Consider the following 20,769-nt stretch of genomic DNA (forward strand, 5'->3'; position numbering starts at 1 on the left):
GCACAATCCAAGATCACTGTCCAGCGAGTGATGAGCGGACGGCACGCACTTCACCAGGCTACGTTTTGTTATGACCAAAATGCATCAGCAAAGCTACTTAAAGCAGCGTAGGTGTAAAAGTGCAATGCATACTAATCAAGGTGGGTTGGAGCTACATTTATTTCTGTGCCAGTCCTGGGCTTTGAACTTCAGGCTTGGGTGCTGTCCCTGAGCTTCTTTTGCTCAAGGCTAGTGCTCTACCACTGGATCCACAATGGTATTCTACCTTGTATGGTAGTTTACTGGAGTCTCACTGACTTTCCTGCCCAGGCTGGCTTCAAACGGTGATCCTCAGATCTCAGCCTCCCGAGTAGCTGGGATTACAGGCGTGAGCCACCAGTGCCTGGCTTGAGCTACATTTTTTTTGGAGAATTGAAAGGCTGGAGCTATACCTCTTATGTAGAGCCTGGGTTTAGTATGCCCAAGGCCCTGGATTCAATCCCCAACACCGAAAGAAAGGAAAGAAAGAAAAGTGGGTTTTCTTGATACTGCTGATAGCACAGTGGTCCTCCTAAAAGTAGCTAAACCTCTGAATTTAATTGACTGGACAATAAAATAGATAAAGGGTTGGAAAACCATGACCCACAGATTGTGTTCCAGAAAATACACATTTATATGCTACATGAACTATGAAGATGTTTTTAAGATTTTTAATAGTTGGAAAAGAAAAAAAACTACTTGTGCCATGAAATATTTCTCTAAAAGAAGAACAATTGTGTGACAATTTTGTGGTAATGACATGAAATTCAAATTTCGGAGTCTAAAGGTGAGCAGCCACGTTCGTGCACAGCCGCTTGCCCGGCCCGCGCCCTCCGCAGTGGCAGAGTGCATGGACACGGCGCACACTGCACAACCTCAGAAGCCTAAGCTAGTTATTATCCAGCCTTTCCCAGAAAACGTTTGCCAACCCTGGTAAGAGCTGTTTAGGTCCCCAAACCAAACTGGAAGCTAAGTTGGCTATAAAGAAAATACTGTTAATCTTTCCAGAAGTTTATATTGGCAGTTTTTAAAACAATACTTGAAATCATACTTAATAGGAGAAATAGTAGCTTCTTGCTTAATTGCAGGAGCCTTATTCAATCCTTCTGTGAGTTAATCCCAACCACCCACATATTCCATAGTTAAAACTGCGCATGCCCACACCACCCCTCTCACCTCCTCTAGACTGAACAGCACACCCCCGATGGGAGCACCAAAGGCCACTGAGACTCCAGCAGCAGCAGCAGCTGAAAGCACCTAAAGGAAAGAGGTTGTAAGTCAGCTCCTGGGCCTTCTGCAAAGGGGAGACAGCACGAGTGTCTGAGAAGCAGCCACTCACTGCAGGCAGGAGCTGGCTGGGCTCACCTCCCGCCTCTTGCCCTCATTCTTGCTGTACTTGGAGAAAAGGCTGCTGAAGAAGTTGCCACAGCAACAAGCCACATGCACCAGCGGTCCTTCCTTCCCAAGGCTCAGGCCAGAGGATACGACGAGCACCAAGGTGACCGTCTTGATGAGCAAGGTCCACTTCCCCAGGTAGCCTCGGATGATGAAGCCACTCAGAATGGTCTTTATCTGAAACCGAAAACGGAGAGCAAGGGGGAATAAACGACTTCAGCCCATGACTAGGAACGGAGTTTCCCTCTGAGCTAGAATCGCTAAGTCACATAGAGGACAGACTATTTTCATTTATGATTTCTCTATAATCTAATGCCAAGAGAAATGTGTATTCATATAGCCCTCTTACCCATAGAGATATGTTCTAAGACCCCCAATGTATAACTGAAACCTCAACAAGATGTGTGTGTGTGTGTGTGTGTGTGTGTGTGTGTGTGTGTAACATTACTATGTTTTTTTTTCCTATGCATGCATGCCTATGATAAACTTTAACTCAAAAATTAGATCAGAGCTGGGCACTGGTGGCTCACACCTGTCATCCTAGCTACTCAAGAGGCTGAGATCTGAGGATCGTGGTTCAAAGCCAGCCTGGGCAGGAAAGTCCATGAGACTCCTATCTCCCATGAACCACCAGAAAGTCACAAGGAGAGCTGTGGCTTAAAAGGGAAGAGTACTAGCCTTGAGCAAAAATCTCAGGGACAGAGCCCAGGCTCTGAGTTCAAGACCCATGACCAACTAAAAAAAATTAGATCAGTACAAGATTAGCAACAATAGCTATCAATAAAATAGAGTAAACCTAGGCAAAACTATTGTGAAATAATTTTTCCTGCATGATTTCCTGGAAACCACAGCATACAATGATTTTTCTTTTCCTAAGTCAAGAACTTTCATCTTTTCACTTAAAGGACACAATTTATAGCTTCTTTTTGGCATGTGTAAATTGCCAATGTCACCATGCTTGGACTTCTGTGGACATTATTAAGTACCATAAGGGAGACTGGAACACAACCACTATGATACTATCTATGACTGGTGATCTGATCATCAAGACATCCACTAAGTGACTCACGGGTGAGTAGCAAAGACAGCATAGTTATGCTGGATAGAAACATGATTCATGTCATCCCAAGTAGGATGGAGCAGAAAGACAAGAGATTTTATGATGCTATTCAGGACAGTATGCAATTTGCTTTAAACTTTGCTGGCCATTTGAAAATATCCTTAACACAATGCTGGAAAAGAAACATGCCTAATATTCTAACTGCATATATTTGACAGGATGTTTGAATCCATGATGATCTCTTCTCTGCCATCACATCCTACCCTCTTGTATTGAAAAGGACTTTTGACTACCAAAAGAATTACCTCGCCCCAGTTTCAGACTTGGTCCATTTTGTAAATGACAAATAATGACTGTCTTCCTACCAGTGCACTTGAATCTTTGCCTAATGCATTTAGAATTCAACTGGATGCCTAGCTCAGTGACCAATTAACTGTGTATACTGAAGTCTACTCCCACAAATGATATTCTTTTGAATAGGGGTCTCACAAATAGCTAAATAACTTTTCTACCTCCAACTTGTCCATGTGTAAATTGCTGGCCTAACAATTTACACACCTCACATCATAAATCAGACTCTGAGCCAATGAAAATCCTAGTCAATATCTATTATCACATTGTGTAACACCTAAAGGAGCAATATCATCTTTTCTCAGTGTCAATTATATAACTTCAAAATGCCTTCTTAAAAGTTCTCAAATAGCCAGGCGCCAGTGGTTCACACCTGTAATCCTAGCTACTCAGGAGGCTGAGATCTAGGGTTGTGGTTAGAAGCCAGCCAGGGTAAGCAAGTCTGTGAGACTCTTATCTAAGATGAATACTCAGATATTCCTAATTCCTCAATATTTAAGGGACAGTCCTGAAACACTCTGTTCTTTTACTAACTCCTTCTATTGTGCATCACACCAACTTTAGGGAGTTGGGAAGGGTGGTGAGGTGAGCTAACCTTCAAATTTGAAAGCACTACGAACCAGGAAATATGGATAAGAGATCCTCTCAACTAAAGAGAGAAAGAAGGTGAGGAAAGGGAGAGAGGAGAGAGCACTGAGCAAGTCGGGGGGGGGGATCCTCAAAAAATAAAATAAAAAAACTCTAGGAGCTCCTTCTTTTTTATTTTAGTACTTTTACAATGTTTATTAGCATCAATTAATTGTACAAAGGGACCTCATTGTAGTATTCATAACATGCATATAATGTACTTTGATCAAATTCACATCATATATATTACTCTTTATTAAGGAGCCCCTTTCATAGAATAATGAAAGGTCTTGTAGCAGTAATCAATATTTCCTGAACTACTCTTTAACTAATGGCAGGAGTACTAGCAGTGGTTACACTAGTCTATACCTAGTGGTAGTTGGCCTAATTGAGCTTGTGCTCTGGGGACCTCAGATCCCTTTATTTAAGGGATGTTTTATTATGCCTGCCACAATCCTGCCCTTTTGTGTTGCCTTGAATAAAATTATCTATAATTTTTTGTCAGTTAGTTAATGTGGATTTAGACCCCAGGGTATAGTTTAAAAGCATAATACATACCATTTAGAAAATTACAAGAATCTAAATTATCTGAGCCTTTGCCAGCCATGACATGTAGTGAAAATGCACAATATAATAGGTATTTTGTAATTCTCTAAAATGATTTTATGAAATTGTCATGATCAAATTAGGAAGTAAGGAGGGCAAATTCATTCCCGGTAGATGCCAAAATTCAATAGCTTTCTTTAATTTGAATTCATAGAGACCAAAGCAATCAGAGCCTTAACAAAATGTATGGCTGTGGATTTGGATGATGCAACCCTTAAAACCAGAACTCTTTGTGGTTGCTAAATATCTGTATGAGTGCTGGTATTTTGTAAGAAACAGAAAATCAATGCAGAGGAAGTGGCGCTGTGGCTCAAGTGGTAAAGCTCTAGACTCGAGCTGAAGAGCTGAGAGACAGCACCCAGGCCCAGAGTTCAAGGCCCACAACCACCACCAACAACAACAACAATAAAAAGAATACTGACTCAAAAAGAAAATCAATGCAGAATAAGTTCCCAGAGGAAGTGAGTTCTTAGATACCTGATCATGGGCCTATTAATGAGGCAAACAGGAGTAGAAAGTGGAACAACCAAGTTTAAGAAACCCTGACTGCTACCTTTAAAATATGACTTATAGAACCTAGGCTATGCATTTATTATACAATTTTTTTCCTCTAAATTTGCATTTAAAAATACTTCCAAATGTATTTCCATTCTAAATATTACACATTTTAGATGGAAATGCTAGGAAGAATGAACACTTAAAGATGTACTTTGGGTTGGGGAGGTAGCTCAATGGTACAGTGCTTGCCTAGCATGTGTGAGGCCCTGAGTTCCATCCCCAGGTCAGTTAAAAAACTAAATGTAGCTAAACACATTGCATTCAAAGGCCATTCCTTTTGTTGGTGGTCGTGGTGGTTGTGGGGCTTAAACTTAGGGCCTGGGCGCTGTCCTTGAGCAGTTTTGCACTCTAGGCAAGTGCTCTACCACTTTGAGCCACAGCGCCACTTTTGGTTTTTCTGGTGGTTTATTGGAGATAAGAGTCTCACAGACTTTCCTGCCTGGGCTGGCTTTCAACTGTGATCCTCAGATCTCAGCCTCCTGAGTAGCTAGGATGACAGGCGGGAGCCACCGGCGGCTGGCTTCAATGTTTTCCTTTATAAATAAATAATTCTATTACATACTTCTATATAGTTTAAAAATGTCGATAAAACAAGCCCCCATAAAATATCCCAAGCTTAAGAAATAGAAGTGGGGATGCTTCTAAAAGCCACACTCTTTCCAAGCATTTCTTTGCCTTATTGATCATATGATGGGTTCTTTAGTTTGGCTGTTTGTAGATGTTATACAAATAGAATAATACTTAACATATTTATGACTTCCTTCAATGGACATCACATGCTTGAGTTTGGTCCATGTGTTCCTTATCCTTTTGTCACATAAGGAACTTAAATGATCAGCTCAACATTTGATCCCCTTTGAGTTCAGCTATCACCAATATAGATGTCTACTTTGGACAAGAAGTCCAAGCAGCTTCTCAAAGACATGTGTGAGCTCCTTGTCTACCTATATGATCACCAGCTGAGCCGTGTATCTCTGCTTCTTGAGGTAGAAGAGCCTTTTATTGCTGCTGCAGATTTCCCAACAGTTGCCCAATGAACATCTCCTTATTTTGGGAAAGACTTAAGTCAAAAATCTCTATTAAAAAAAAAAATCTCTATTAAGGGCTGGGAATGTGGCCTAGTGGTAGCATGCATGAAGCCCTCGGTTCGATTCCTCAGTATCACATAAACAGAAAAAAAAAACGGAAGTAGCACTGTGGCTTAAGTGGTAGAGTTTTAGCCTTGAGCTAATGAAGCTAAAAGACAGTGCCTAGAGCCTGAGTTCAAGCCCCAGGACTGGCAAAAAAAAATTCTAGTAATGCTTTGCACCAATGGCTCATGTCTATAATCCTGGATATTGAGATCTGAAGATCGAAGTTGAAAGTCAGCTCAAGCAGAAAAGTCTGTGAGATTCTCATCTCCAACTAACAAACCAAAGCCAGAGGTGAAGGTGTGACAAAAGTGGTATAGTGCCAGCCTTGAGCACTAAGCTAAGGAAGAATACCCAGGCAATGAGTTTAAGCTCTAGTATTGGCATACCAAAAGAAAATGCCTACTAGTGGGCAGTGGGATTATAAACTGGCCTCCAATAATGAGGGATCCACTTTCTGCCTAGTGTACCTTACTTCTGGTACCAAATAAAATACAGCCAGTTCTGCTATAACATTTGTTTCAAAACTGTAAATTGGATCCAATCCTGTTCATACATTAGGGAAGAATTTAAACATGATGTCAGTTTTGTGTCTACTTATGCACAATTACCTCTGGGAGAAATACAAGGTGAAAGCAGAAAATTACATCCAGTTGAACGGAGCCATGCAGGAAAACATAAAACACACATAGACTAGGTCACATGTGTGCTGAGAGGCTGTGGACTTCTATACTCGCTGTCATGGCTTCCTGCTGATTTTAGATCAGCCTCCTTCCTACCTTCACGGTAACTCAGACCACAGCTGACCTTCCACCCACTTCCACAAGCCAACACCAAGCAGTCTCAACAGGTGACATATTGATTGTGGTATTCACATGTCTTAGCCATGAATCTATGCTGATGGTTTTTTAGACTCCTGTCTTTTCCCCATGTATCACTGAGGAAGTCATTGCGCATCGTGACTGGCTGACTCATCTTCCCCCCAAGCCCTGTGATATTGAGTGTGCCATTTTTCATAGGGCCTTTTCAGAGTGTATGTGTCCCCTTAGAGAAGGACAGTCTTACTGAGGCAATAGGATGGCGATGCAGTTTGATTTTTGGATTCCTGAAACAACACATTAAAAAGAACCCACCAGAAAACAGAGGCAGAGTTCAAGTGGTAGAACACCAGACTTGAGTGAAAAAAGCCAAGCAAGGCTGCAAGGCTCTGAGTTCAAACTCTAGTTACTGTTACAAGAAGAAAATTCAGTGTGACATATTAATACTTTTTTTCTGCCTTTCCTGAAACAAGATCCCTTAGGTTTCAAGTTCTGTCTTGGGCGTGCCCTTTGACCCATAAGATCACTTCCCCCACACTGCTGACATGAAAAGTGCTGAAAAAAATACAACAACTCTAAATGTCAAAGAGTATATTCTCGGTGCATTTTTTTGTGCTGGTCCTGGGGCTTGGACTCAGGCCTGGGCACTGTCCCTGAGCTTTTTTGCTCAGAACTAGCTGTGGTAGACTAGCTGTCTCCCACTTGAGCCACAGCACCACTTCTGGCATTTTGAGATTAATTGGTGATACGAGTCTCATGGACTTTCCTGTCTGGGCTGGCTTCAAACCATGATCCCCAGATCTCAGCCTCTTGAGTCACTAGGATTACAGGAGGGAGCCACTAGCTCCTGGCCACCAGTGCATTTTTTGAAGACTGCTACTACTTTGTCACCAGAAAAACAAGACATGGCAAAGGAAGCTGATCATCCGTGAAGTGCCTCATTAATGTCTTTTTGCCAGTACATCAGCGATACAGCCGCGAGAGATTCTAGCATCACATCTAAGGGAGGGATCATAATTTCTGTTCCCATTGGCTTTGAAAGTTAAGACTGGTTGACAAAGAGTGGGTCTTAATCTGCTGAGAAGCAACAGTGCAAAATCCTGAATATGGAATACAGATGTAGAATCATGAAGTCAGAGTTCAAGGTACAACACACCAGCTTGACCATGGAAAAGTTCCCAAACATGTCTGTGCTTACTTACTTCCTCAACTGTTAAGGGAAGACAAATCCTCGGCTAATTATGGGAATTAAATGAGCCAATTCATTCCAAATTCTTGCGACTATGCCTGGTATACTAGCACTATGGAAGGAGTTGCTATTCCCACTATTGGTAGAGAAGTAATTCCGTGATAACTCACCTCTGGTATACCCGAGCCACAGGCGTACGGCGCAAATACTCGAACCAAGGAGACAGCCAGAAATGCGAAGAGTAGTGCCCAGAGGACATACATGAAGTAATTGAGAATGTAGGCGCTGGCTCCCTACAGCACGCACAACACAAGGCAGAGAACATGAGGCATGGCAGATCTACACCACAACCCCCACCCCACACCTTCCATTGGGAGAACAAAGTTTTGATGGGATCAGGCAGGTTTGTCCCTGTCCTTTGCAAACCAATGGACAGTGTGGGTTTTATCAGCTGTTGCTATTGCTATAGTTACTACATACAAACAGCACCAGGTGTTCCTCCAGGAGCTGTTTACAGAACCTTCCATGGGGTGAAATCTCAGCAGTAATGGAAAGCAGGAATGATGCTGGTTATAATCATCACTAGCACTAGAGTTAATAAAAGGTATGATGCAGAATTTCTGCCTCCAAGACTCTGGAAGATATGTTTTGTCTTGTCTGCGGTGGATGAGTGTCTCTAAGCTTTTATTATGGCCACGCCCAGACCACAGCAAGTAACTAACTGCCAGTGAGTGTCAGAACTGAGTTTGTGAAAGACTGCTCCTCAAAGTGTAGTCCTTGGACCAGCAGCATCAGCATTACCTGGGAGCTCATTAGAAGCAGAGACTCTGTCCTACCCGACCCAGAGCTGCTGAAGTAGACACATGAGCCAAGGGTGTGGCACTAACAGTGAACAGGCATTATTAGAGGGGAGCGGCCCGATCATCTCCTTCAGAGGAATCCATTGGACCACTGAATCCAAAACATGTGATATGTGGAGAAGAGTTTTCTGAAACACACAATCTGGAATCTTTCAGGTAGAGATCTGATCCACTAGGTGAATACCTCATTTTTCTAGGCCTCAGCTCCTTCCTACCATCTGGATTATTGGAGGAGAGGAAAGGAAAGAGAGATCAACCATAAGTCAGGCCACAGCCATGGCCACAGGTGGGCCTATTAAATACAAAACCATGTTCCTGAGACTGCACCACAGATACATATAGTCACGTCCTGTGTGGTGAGAAATCGGACCAAAAAATACCTTTCACCCACCTAAATAGGTACTTTTTTCAAGCCTAAAAACAGCTTCTCGCTCTTTCGAACAGTAATTCCTTGAATCAAAGTATAAATCCAAGTATAAACTGGTTGAAAAGGCAGATGGCCACATTTCTGCCTCCACCCCACAACACAGACTGCAAGAAGGAGAGAAGAACTAAAAGAGGGCACCCAGCCAGCCCACCTGTCCATTCTCATCCCCATGGAGAGAATTCCTTTTAGGAAATAATGGAGAGCACTGAGAAGGTAAGGTTTCCAGATCCCTGTCTCCTTCTGAAATGTCACGGAACAAATATTCAATTCTATTGAGAGGTTTAGAAAAAGGGCAAAGTGCACTCCAAATATCTTTGCTTGTGGTACATCAGTCATGTAGAACTTGGCCATCTAGTCCATCAATAACCTCTCCTAGTCATTGTGGTAACTTCAGAAAACAACATTTCTACACAGGGCTGAAGCTCTCATTGCCATGACAGCAAGCACTCAATCTGTAGGTCTTCACAATACCCACCATGACTGGACGTTCTTTTCTTTACAGAGGCCCAGAAACATCCTCTGTGACTCCATCAGAAAGTGTCATAGGAGACAATAGACACACAATGACACACCATGAGACTCACTAGGAAAGAAGGTGGACAAGCTAGAATTTGCATATACTCCATATGGAAACGAAAAATGGGGCAGTGACTTTTGAAGACACGCTATTCTTTTTTTAAGTAGATATCACCTTTCCTCCTCAGTTAAAAGGCATAAAAATAAGCATGATCAAAACAACCATCCCTAGTTTTTTTAAAAAGCCAAATCTGAGGCTTCAAAAGAATATGCCATGTGCCCGTGCAGCAGTGGAGGAGCACGGGCAGGGGGGCTTCCAAGGGAAGTCTGAGCAGCAGCAGCTGTGGCAGGGCCAAGAGGCAAGCGCACCACACTGGAGCCAAGACTGTCATAAGCAGGAGAAAGCTAAGGCATTCAGGAAGCTGCAGATGACAAAGGCTGCCAGCCAGGAGGATCTGCCCAGCCGCCACTCACCTCTGACTGATTCACCAGCAGCTCCGACCATTTCTGCCACAAGGGACACTTATCTCTGTCCTCAAAGGTGGTCTCGTTGGATGTCCAGCAGCACTGCTCGTGGCTGTACCAGAAGGCAGACAGGCAGACCCCCTCCTTCAGGTCTGTCATCCAGTCCACGGCAAGATCAATGACTCCAGCCAAGGTGCCTAGAAGAAGCAGACAGAGCCGCTGAGAGAAGTCAGTGCCCAGGACACAGCTCCCTGGGAGCCACAGGGGGCTCTGTGGCTTCAATCAAGTAGGCAAAGTAGATGTCTAAATTCTTATCTCAAGCCGCTGGGGCCAAGGGACTTTTGGGATTCATCCTGATCTAAGAGGTTTTAAAATATATCTTATTTTCCTTCGTTGTACAAAGGAACTGCCAGTCCACAGAGCAGTTTCCGAATCCAGTGCCTCTGGATCGGATGTCACCCTTTCCACACTCTCACCACCCTCCTACCCCCCCCTTTCCCTCACTTTAAATTATGTACTGAAATTTTGGCCCCTCGATCTGTGTCATCCCTGAAACATGTCCACCCCCACCTTTGACTCACCCTTGCCCTTATTTTCTCAATTCTGTTGTATATACAATACATTCTTGCCTGCATTCTACTCCTTTCCCCCACTCATTCTTCTCCCCTTCTCCCCTTGCCATTTTTAATCGGGAATATATGCCCTGAAAAAAAAAACATTGCCCCTCACCAGTGCTGGGACATCCCCAGTGACCCCCCCCACACACACAGGACAGCAGCCTTGATTCCTAAATAAGTCCAGCTTTCCTACCAAGCAGATACCAACTGAGGAAGACCTCACATATTAGTTGTTTCTAGGTGTTTTGTGTTTTTTTTTGGTTAAACTATGAACAAGGGGCTATGGGTCTTTATAAGTAAAAGATCATTATAAATGCTGACAGATCGATATAGGACAAAAATAGGAGTTCAGTGGGCCACAAAAGGCTGGCTTGGGTGTCTTTCCAGAATCACCCATTTTAGTCTGTTATACCTACTTTCAGGTTTCCTTGTGGTTCAAACCCAGCTATGTCTTCCTTACAGTATCACTGTGATGTTACCACCCAACGCATACACATCAGTGCTACAGCTCCTGTCATGCTGTAATGGCAGAATTGCATTTTGAGGTAGAAACAAATACATACTTCCAAAAGTTACAGGTATTTATTCACTGGTCTTTTACACAAAAAGTTAGCCAACCCCAGTTTTAGAACTCTACATCATTTGACACTGCTGACCACTCTGTCCTTCTAGAAACACTTCTTCCCATGGCTTCCACATCATTTAACTCTCCTGTCTTCCTGTCTCCCCCAATAATTCCTATTCCTCTTCTAAAACATATCATTTCCTCTGACTGTCACCCTAAACCTTTTCTTTTTCCTTTCATACCATGCTCTCACTATCGCAACTTTATTTGTATACTTCTACTTGTTACTGGGTGATAAATCTACACCTAGCTTGGCCAGACACCTCCAATGCCCACAGCAGACATCACCAATCAATTGTAACCCAATATTGGATTTACCTTCATAAGGCTTTTTACATGCCCATGGCAGACCCTACTAATTTTAAACATGACCCATTCTGGTGGACTCATTCTTAAGAACTTTTTAAAATAAAACTCCAAGCAGTCAAACCCAATGAACAATGAACAGGAATCATCAAAGGACACATGTCTAATTGCCTCTTGTGTCTACAAGGCTGTCTCTACAAAAACTCACAGTGGCCCATGCTGAAGTCAAGGATCTTGCTGTCAGCCTCGGCTCTGTTCCCAGCTGGGAGAAGGGCCCTGCATCCAGGGAGTTATGCCAGATAGAAACCAGGGTAAGCAGCCCATTTCCAAGCAATCACTACATCCTTGCCACTCCAGCTCTGAAGTTCCTCTCGAGTCCCTTTGTTGACTTCAATTGCCATTCAGCCAAGCCTTTCAGGATGGTTTCTGGCTGGCTGCTACCAGAGACTCTTCTCTTGTCTCCCTGATCCAATGTTGCCCATTGAATGGGTTTTCTACACCGTGGTCAGACAAGCTTTCAAAAATACAATGAGTCAGGCACTGGTAGCTCACACTTGTAATCCTAGTTACTCAGAAGACTGAGATCTGAGGGTTGTGGTTATAAGCCAGCCCAGGCAGGAAAATCTTGAGACTCTTATCTCCAATGAACCACCAAAAAGCCAGAGGTGGAGCTGTAGCTCAAGTGGTAGAACAGTAGCCTGGAACACAAAAGCTCAGAAACAGCACCCAAGCCCTGAGTTCAAGCCCCAGGACCTGCGTACATACACACAAGAAGCAATGATCCAGCCTGGTGCTGGTGGCTCACATCTATAATCCTAGTCACCCAGGAGGCTGAGATCTGAGGATCACGGTTTGAAACCAGCTCAGGCAAGAAAAATCTGTGAGACTCTCATCTCCAATTAAATGTCAAAAAGCTGGAAGTGGAGCTGTGGCTGAAATGGGACAGCACTGGCCTTCAGACAAAAGCTCAGGGACAGGGCTGGGAAGGTGGCTCAGTGGTAGAGCGCTTGCCTTGCATGCATGAGGCCCTGGGTTCAATTCCTCAGCACCACATAAGAAAAAAAGCCGGAAGTGGCGCTGTGGCTCAAGTGGTAGAGCGCTAGCCTTGAGCTGAAGAGCTGAGGGACAGTGCCCGGGCCAAGTTCAGGCCCCATGACTGGCAAAAAACAAAAACAAAAAAAAATAAATAAATAAAACTTACTTAAAAAAAAAAAAAGCTCAGGGACAGCTTCCAGGCCCTGGGTTCAAGCCCCAGAACCAGCACACACAAGAAAGCAATGACCCATACCACTTCCTTCAGAAAATCCTGCCCTACTGTCCCATTGTCCTAAATCTTCAATAGATCCTGATGAGAACCCTAAACCCCATATCTCTCCAGTATTATTTTTTTCTAGCACTAACTCCTTATATTGCTCACTCCATGTTCATAGAATGAGACACCCTCTCCTCTCTGTGCTATGTCAGTAGTACCCTCCCCCACCCCACTGGACAACCTCCTACTTAACTTCTAGATCTCAGCACTAAATGGCCTCCTAAAAGTTCCTCAAAAGGTTAAACACAGTTACAATAACACCAAGCAACTCCACTCCTGGGCATATACCCAAGAGACATGAAAACCTACATCCATACAAACACTCCTACACAAATGGTCATACCTGTGTTGTTCAAAATAGCCAAAAACTATCAGTGGACAGATGAATGAATAAACAAAATATGGCCCATTTGTACAATGGCATAATATTTGGAAATTAAATGGGAAAGCTGAGTACTGGCGGCTCACATGTAACTATTCAGGAGGCTGAGATGCAGATGATCATGATTCAAAGCCAGTCTGGACAGAAAAGTCCATGAGACTCCATCTCCAAAACATCTAGCAAAGGCTGAGCTAGATGCATGGCCCAAGTGATAGAATACTAGCTGAGAAAATGAGCCAAACAAGCATGAGGCACCGAGTTTAAACCCAGTACTGACAAAAGAAAAGGAAAAAGAATGAAGTGTCCCATGCACTACAGCCCTGCTGGGTGAAAGAAATGTCGTAAAAGACCACATGGTGTATGGTTCCATTTCTAGGGAATATCCAAAACAGGCCGATGGACAGAGACAGAAAACGGAGTAGGGGTGGCGCTGGGCCCTGGGGGAAGGGCGGCTGGGGGGGGCACCTTCCAAGCCAAGATTGATTATGGTGATGGCAGCACAACTCTGCGAAAACACTAAAAACCAATAAACTGTACATTTTGAATGGTTTAGTTGTATGTCATGTGAATTCTATGTCAATAAATCCATTCCATACAGTCATGACACACAGCAAGGGAGGGAGGGACACAGGCTCAGAGAGAAAAAGGGTGTGATTTTAGAGAAGTGGTCAGAGAAAGCTTCCAGTGGAAAATGATATTTGAATGAAGATCTAACAGTGATGGAGGATTCCTGAAGATATCCAAGAATAAGACTCAATGATCACCTCAAGTCCATAACTTTTCATTCATTCATAATCACATTATTCCCGGAGTTGAGGCCTCAGCTTTGTTCTATGGTACAACAGCGCCACCTGGTGGCAGATTCTGCCAAATCCCTTGCAGAGGAGTTGTAAGGTTGCTCTATCAAGGGAGTCCAAACAAGGTTATTCTATCAAGACAATCCAAACAAAACAGTCATGGGAGCCACTGAACAGGCAGTGGGTAGAACATTGGCTCCTCTCTACCAGTGAGACCAGGGCGCAGTTCACTAGATTTCCCTCCAAGCTGCACCCAGATTCAAAGACCACTTAGGCCACCTGTCTACTATTCTGCAGTTATCTGTTGTCAGTACAGGAGGGTGTGGGGAGGGGGGCTGTCCTCTCAGTATTTCTACCCCTGGTTGCACGTGAGGATCATGGAGGGAAAGGGAAACGGTGTTTACTCGTTGCCAGAGTCCTCTCTAGAGAGACTTTAGCTGACAGCTGGGCAGCAGCAGATGTTTGGTTGTCTGGATAAATCCTCCTGAATGAACGGATGGATAGTGCACATCTCATGAAGCAGCTGGTCAAAATCAGTTGTGCTCAACACAGTCAAATGGAGCCCCTAGTTTAGTCAATAAATATAAGCTGTACTGTTCGCCCTAGCAGGATGCCAGAAAACCTATTCCAAGTTCCTTCATGTCCCCTATTTATGTCTCCTTCCTAAGAGCCAAGAAGAAAGATAAACTGTAAGGTTTAAAAATCCCTCCTACACAAATGCAGCAAGATCCACAGCAAACTCCCACCGTGCGCACTGTTGAAGATCTTCCAAGAAGCAGCCAGACAAAATCAGTGGCAGAATAACTGCATCCACCGAGCCCAGTTTCCCTCTGTTGGCTGCCATTACATATTAGGGAATGTCACTGGGACAGGAAGGACAAAATGAGACATGGATGGCAGCTATGGTGATTAGTAGAAAAGGACCTTCTCTATGAAATGCTACATGCAAGCATCTCAATTATCTCTGCATAATTAAAGATCACCCAGAAATTTCTCTTTTTTAATAGTAAGAAAGCTTGGAAGAGCTTTATTAAGTCAACAAAAAAGCAAGCAGACAGACAAACACACAGAAGGGCAGGGGCAGAAATTTCTTTAAAAACCTTTTTTTTTGTACAAAATTCCATCTGTACCCAATTCATGTTCTATCTTCCTTACAGTATTTGCTATATTCTGCCATATACCATCAATTCTCTGATCAATGCTCTTTGCTTAATTGTTATATTGTTAACTGTATGGGATTTTTTAAAGGATATCTCTTCAATGTGCTCAATTTTGGGGGGCAGGGGGAAAGAAAGGTTAGACAAAGAAGGTTCTAGGCTGGCCTAGAATGCATGATCTTCCAGCCTCTGCCTCCTGAGTATGGGGATTATAGGCATGCACAACCATACCCAGTTCAATTTTTTTTATACTTAAGACATTAATCTTCATACCCTCAGGAAATAATTGCCATGAAAAGTTGGTACATTTGGTTTTAAAGGGATAAGTTTGCACCTGGGTGCCGGTGGCTCATGCCTGTAATCCTAGCTACTCAAGAGGCTGAGATCTGAGGATCACAGTTCAAAGCCAGCCTGAGCAAAAAGTCCATGAGACTCTTCTCTCCAGTTAACCACCAGAAAAACCAGAAGTGACGCCATGGCTCAGGTGGTAGAGCACTAGCCTTGAGCTGAAGAGCCCAGACCCAGAGTTCAAACCCTGCAACTGACAAGAAAAGGTGGGGGGACAAGTTTGCCCTCCAAATATTCATTTATTCTGGAAACATCTACTGCTCAGAAGATGGCAGTGACATTATAAAAGTAAAGGGTGTGCAGTCTCTGAGATATGCTGTGTAAGGGCTGGAGAGAGTTCTCCTGGGCCTAGCTCAGATTTTGTGGGTGTCTAGTATTATTTTGGGTATTGTAGGGTACTCAACATTCTTTTTGGGGATAGCAAATGAGTAGTAAAAGCCCATCTCATGGGATGCCTGATGAGTGAACATCAAAACCTTTCCATATCTGTTGCCCCTTACATAAGCAATTACAATGCAATGTAAAGTGTGCTTTCGGTAAAGGCCAGGGTGGTAACAGCGCGTGTGTGCAAAGCGCCAGCCAGCACTGCACTGTAGTCACAGCTCCCAGCAAGCCACAGCCCGACTTCCTGCCTTGGGCTTATGATCGATTTTAGGCTAAATATTGGTTCTGTGGCTTGCTCTTAGACACTTCAAGTCCTCAACCCCTTGCACAGAGGTAGAAGGGAAGCACTTCACCATCGCAATGTCCTCCCAGATAGTGGCATTCAGAGGCAGCAGCAGCCGTGGCTCTCCAGGGAGTACTGTGCACCTCTCCACATACCTGCCAGCAGCCCGATGAGCAGCATCACCACCCATCCTGACCAGGCATCCAGCAGACTCTTAATGAACTCCCAGACCGACTCCTTGCTCTTGCTGGTTATCTGGAAATGAAGCAGACACAGCCTATTTTCCAACTCAAACTGCTTCTCATGAAACAATTTCCTGAGGAAACAAGACCGATGGAGAAAAATGAACTTCATGAAGCAGCTACATCCCCAGTCACATTATTCTTTCAACAATGTTCCATAACGATTAAGCGGGTTTTCAAGTTTACAGCGCTCCCTCCACAAGATGCCAGCATGGTCCTCAAAGAATTAGAGCACTGGCAAATTCATATCATTTACAAATCATACTAAGTGTGATTTGTAGCTGTAAAATCCATCCTGAACCGAGACAGGGATCCCGCATCACCAGTGTGAATATGAGCGATATTGTAACTTACCCACGGCTGGGCTGGTCACTGAAAAACCTATTCAACAGACTACAGTTCTTAGTTTTGTTTTCAACATTACATTTTAATAGAAAGAACTCTGAGTCCAATAGCATGGAGTTTGCAAGCAGGTAGCCGCACGTTAGCAAAGGCCTGCAGCGCGCACATCACCCCCTCTCTCTGATCCCCTTTAGAGACATGGCTGCAAACATTTCTGGAAAGGGTCAAAGTTAGGCTAAGACAGAACTCAGCTTGAAAAATCAACTAAAATGAAACGGGGCTGGGGTCATGGTTCAAGGGGCAGAGAGCCTGCCTAGCAAGCATGAGGACCTGGCTTCACACTTCAGGACTCCCTCCCTTCCCACCCACCCCCAAAATAATATGGGAAGGAGCAAGGATGGATGACATGCAATGCAACTCCATTTCCCACAGGAGAGCCCTGCTTTCTGTCCTGCTCTGGAGTGAAGGTTCCCCTTCCAGCATGTTCCTCTATGGTGGAGTCCAGAGTGTCTCTTGTTTCTCACCAACCTTCAGGAAATAACAGGCCAGTCACACTCTCCAGTCACTTGTCACCCTCCTCTGATGTCACTTTTTTGGGGTCACCCATGGTCCCCGCCTTCTTGATTTGTCTGCGGAGGCCTTAGAAGCAGCAGCCTCTCCCCGGCCACGCCCTCCCCCTCTCCCGCACCCCTCTGGGCTGCGCCCCTGCTTCACCCCTCCCTGCTTTCTCTGAGCCTCTGGCTCCACCTTCCCTCCCACCACCCCTGCGCCTGCCTCGGACTGGTGATCTGCACAGGGCCCCGCCTGCTTCCTATTTGTCTCCGCGTCCCCGGCCACCCAGGCCCTTCCTAAAGCTTGAGCACCTCTGTGCGTGTCGGGAGCTCCCCTTGCTCCCCTCCACCCTGACTGTATCTTGGAACCGCAGAGGTCTCTCCACGTGCCAGCCTCAGCCCCAGTGCACGTCGGGTAGACGGCTGGAGTGACCGCAGGGCACAGCACGTGCAGAAGGCGCCACCCAGGGCGGGCTGCAGCCTGCGGTCCCTTGACCTCCTTCCACTGCGACCCCAACTCCCCCTCCAAGGCCTTCCAGCAAACCCTGTGGACACTGCCTCACCCTGACCCCTTTTCTTCATCATCCTTCCTGGCCTCCGGGAGACTTCCTTCTTTCTTTACCTGCATGAGCCTGGCCCCTGCACAAAGTGCGCTTGCTGGATTCCCCAACAATGTGGCTTTGTTATTTCTTGTTGCACGTTAGCAAAGGCCTGCAGCGCGCACATCACCCCCTCTCTCTGATCCCCTTTAGAGACATGGCTGCAAACATTTCTGGAAAGGGTCAAAGTTAGGCTAAGACACAGGCCTGCGGCCCCCGTTTCCACACCCAGCCCCACCGCCAGACCCCCCATTCCTGGGATTGCCCAAGTGCACCAGCTTCCTCCTCGCTCTGACCAGCAACCCCCCAGCAGCATCCGAGCCTCTGCCTGTGCCTGCCATCCCTGCGAACAATCCCACCACACCGCGCCCCAAACCTCACCATGGCCCATACTCTGGCTTCTCTTCAGATCGAATAAACCTTTCACCTTTTACCAAATGCCAGGCATTTTCATACCTACACGACCTCATTGAGTCTTCAGGCATAATTGTTTCCATCCTTGTTGGCAAGAAAGAGGGCCCTGAAGAGGCCACCCGGCCCCAAAGTCCCCATTCGGGAAAAGCCCCTTTGCCTCCCCCCTCACTCCCCCAGAACGATCCAAATCCCACACAAAGCACCTGCTTTTGCAGTGTGCTAGCTCTGTCCAGGCCTTCCCCAGCAGCCCCTCTTGTGCGTGTGTAAGCATTACGCTCACTTTGCTGCTCAGCTCCACCCAGCCCTGAGCTCCTCCCAGCCCTGGAGTTCCTGCCATACAGCTGGCCGCTCCCGCTCACCGCCCAGACCCACCTGAGCTCCCACCCACCTTCCCACCCGCACACCCTGCTGCTACGTAGATAGTGGAGGCTGCCGCGCAGCCTCTCCTGGACGGGGGAAATATGGCTCCTCTAATAAACCTTGGACTAATCTTTCTCCAAAACCTGCCTGCCTACCTCCACGCACTTCCCCGGGATGGCTGTGTGGGATCCTTCCGTCTCCAGCCCAAGCCAAAACACCCCACGTGAGCCTCAGCCCCAGCCCCACACCCATGCCTAAAATACATCATGGCCGTTCCCAAGAGTCTCCTTCACCCAGCCTTGCAGGGAGCCACTTACCTTTCTGTGTCTGTCAGTGTCGCGTGACTTTTCCCGCAGCCAGTCAATGGTATGGAAGTCCTCGTAGGTTCCCACGTCAGGGAATGGCTCGTCGAGGAAATCCATCAGGTTCCCAGAGCCACTCATGACCCCTGCACTGACCATGCTAGTTACTCCTGCAAGAGACAAAGACTTGTTCAGAATATCCCACAGGGCTGGACGCTCAGCACAGGGACAGTACTGGCCTAGCATGCGTGAGGTCCCAGGCTGTAGCCCCAGAAAAAGCCATAAGCAGGACGACCACACAGAATGATCAATCCACAGGCTCCATTTTCTCATATAAGGAAAGCTCATTTCATAGGGTGGCATGAACTCCTGATACACACATTATTCTAGATTATTCTCCAGAGAATGATGCAAAGTAAAAAAAAAAAGTCAATCTCACAAAGGTTATCTATAATAGAGTTGTATTTTTGTCGTAGTAGTTTTCTAGGAAGCCATCTTGAACACAGAATTACAAAATGCTAACCAGCTGCTCCTAAGAGACTCTAGGCTTAGGTTCCTGTGAGCCTTGGGTCAGGGCTCTTGCCAACCTGTAGATGCATAGCCTTGTTTTCTGAGTGCTTCTGTAGAAAGATGCCTTGTTCGAAACAGATTGTTCACTCACTAGTGCTGAACTGGCCAATTCAACTGCTGCTCTTGCCTGAATGAAGTGTCTCCAATACACATACTTTGTGCAGAAGGCACACTGCCATCTCCTCGCCCACAGCAGGGCGGACAGCACTCCCGCATGCCTCAGGGACCACTTTAAAGAGAAAAACTAGCAGCCAGAAAGCACAAAATGTAAAAAGCAGGGCACTGAAGAGACACAAAAAGGAGCCTTGTTGACAGCCCGAAAGGAACTGCAAAGACACAGGGTCACTTCTCCAACGTCAGCTGAGCGCGGCCTTCCGGCAACTTAAAACAGTTTGCCACCCCGCACGTGCACACGTGTGTAAATGACCTCGAAAGCACCACACATAGTTTGAGCCTTGAATGCCACTGAAATACCACATACTACCAGCATGATCCTTAGGGTGGTGTTGTAGGGAAGTAGTAAGGCCTTTAAGAGGTGGCGCTTAGAGGGCAATCCTTGGGTGATTAGGGGTATGTCTCCGCGGTGAATTGTGGGAGCTCCAGGTCCTTCCTCCTTTATGTCCCAGCTACGATGTGAACAGCTGTGCTCCACCACTGGTTCCTGCCACCAACTGCTGCCTTGCCACAGGTCCAAAGGGGCCAATTTATCACAGACTAGAACCTCCAAAACTCAGCCCCAAATAACCCTTTTTTCTTTTATAAGCTGATTGCCTTAAGTATTTTCTTATAGTCACACAAAGCTGACTAACACTGAGGGTTACAAAAATATATTAACAAATAGGCCAGTTGGCAACTAGGGTCCATTTCTGAAACACATCATGTTCTGTAAAAGGAAGACATGGACAGAGTGACCCAGAGGAGCAGATCATTGGAAATGAACAGGTCATTGGCTCCCCTGGGAGAGAAAATCGAATAATGTGGTAGGCAGCCTATGCCATTGTCATCACGGACATTGCAACTGTACAGTAAAAACATGCGCAAGACTTTAATTCACTAGTTCAAGCCCACTCCACCTGGCAAGCCACCGTGCTGACAAACAAGGGAGCCAAGTATCACGCAGAGCTGGCAACATACCTAACCCTGGGCAAGAAGTCCCAG

General features: G+C 45.5%; 1 protein-coding gene across 2 annotated transcripts in view; it reads right to left on the bottom strand.

Moving 5' to 3' along the window:
- Clcn4 (chloride voltage-gated channel 4) overlaps nt 1–20,769 on the bottom strand; it is a 61,687-nt gene that overhangs the window by 21,314 nt on the left and 19,604 nt on the right. Inside the window, exons 3-8 of one of the 2 annotated variants that reach the window (XM_070040909.1) lie at nt 19,057–19,211; nt 16,387–16,486; nt 10,030–10,217; nt 7,923–8,045; nt 1,384–1,590; nt 1,195–1,275 (exon numbers count right to left, since the gene is read on the bottom strand). In XM_070040909.1, coding sequence (XP_069897010.1) covers nt 1,195–1,275; nt 1,384–1,590; nt 7,923–8,045; nt 10,030–10,217; nt 16,387–16,486; nt 19,057–19,200 — 843 coding nt within the window. In that variant the 5' untranslated portion in view covers nt 19,201–19,211. The remainder of the gene's footprint in view (nt 1–1,194; nt 1,276–1,383; nt 1,591–7,922; nt 8,046–10,029; nt 10,218–16,386; nt 16,487–19,056; nt 19,212–20,769) is intronic. The other variant, XM_070040910.1, reaches the window with a different exon arrangement.

This window comes from Dipodomys merriami, unplaced genomic scaffold, assembly GCF_024711535.1.
Source record: "Dipodomys merriami isolate MVZ:Mamm:240054 unplaced genomic scaffold, mDipMer1.0.p SCAF_3, whole genome shotgun sequence".
In the NCBI taxonomy this organism is placed as follows: domain Eukaryota; kingdom Metazoa; phylum Chordata; class Mammalia; order Rodentia; family Heteromyidae; genus Dipodomys; species Dipodomys merriami.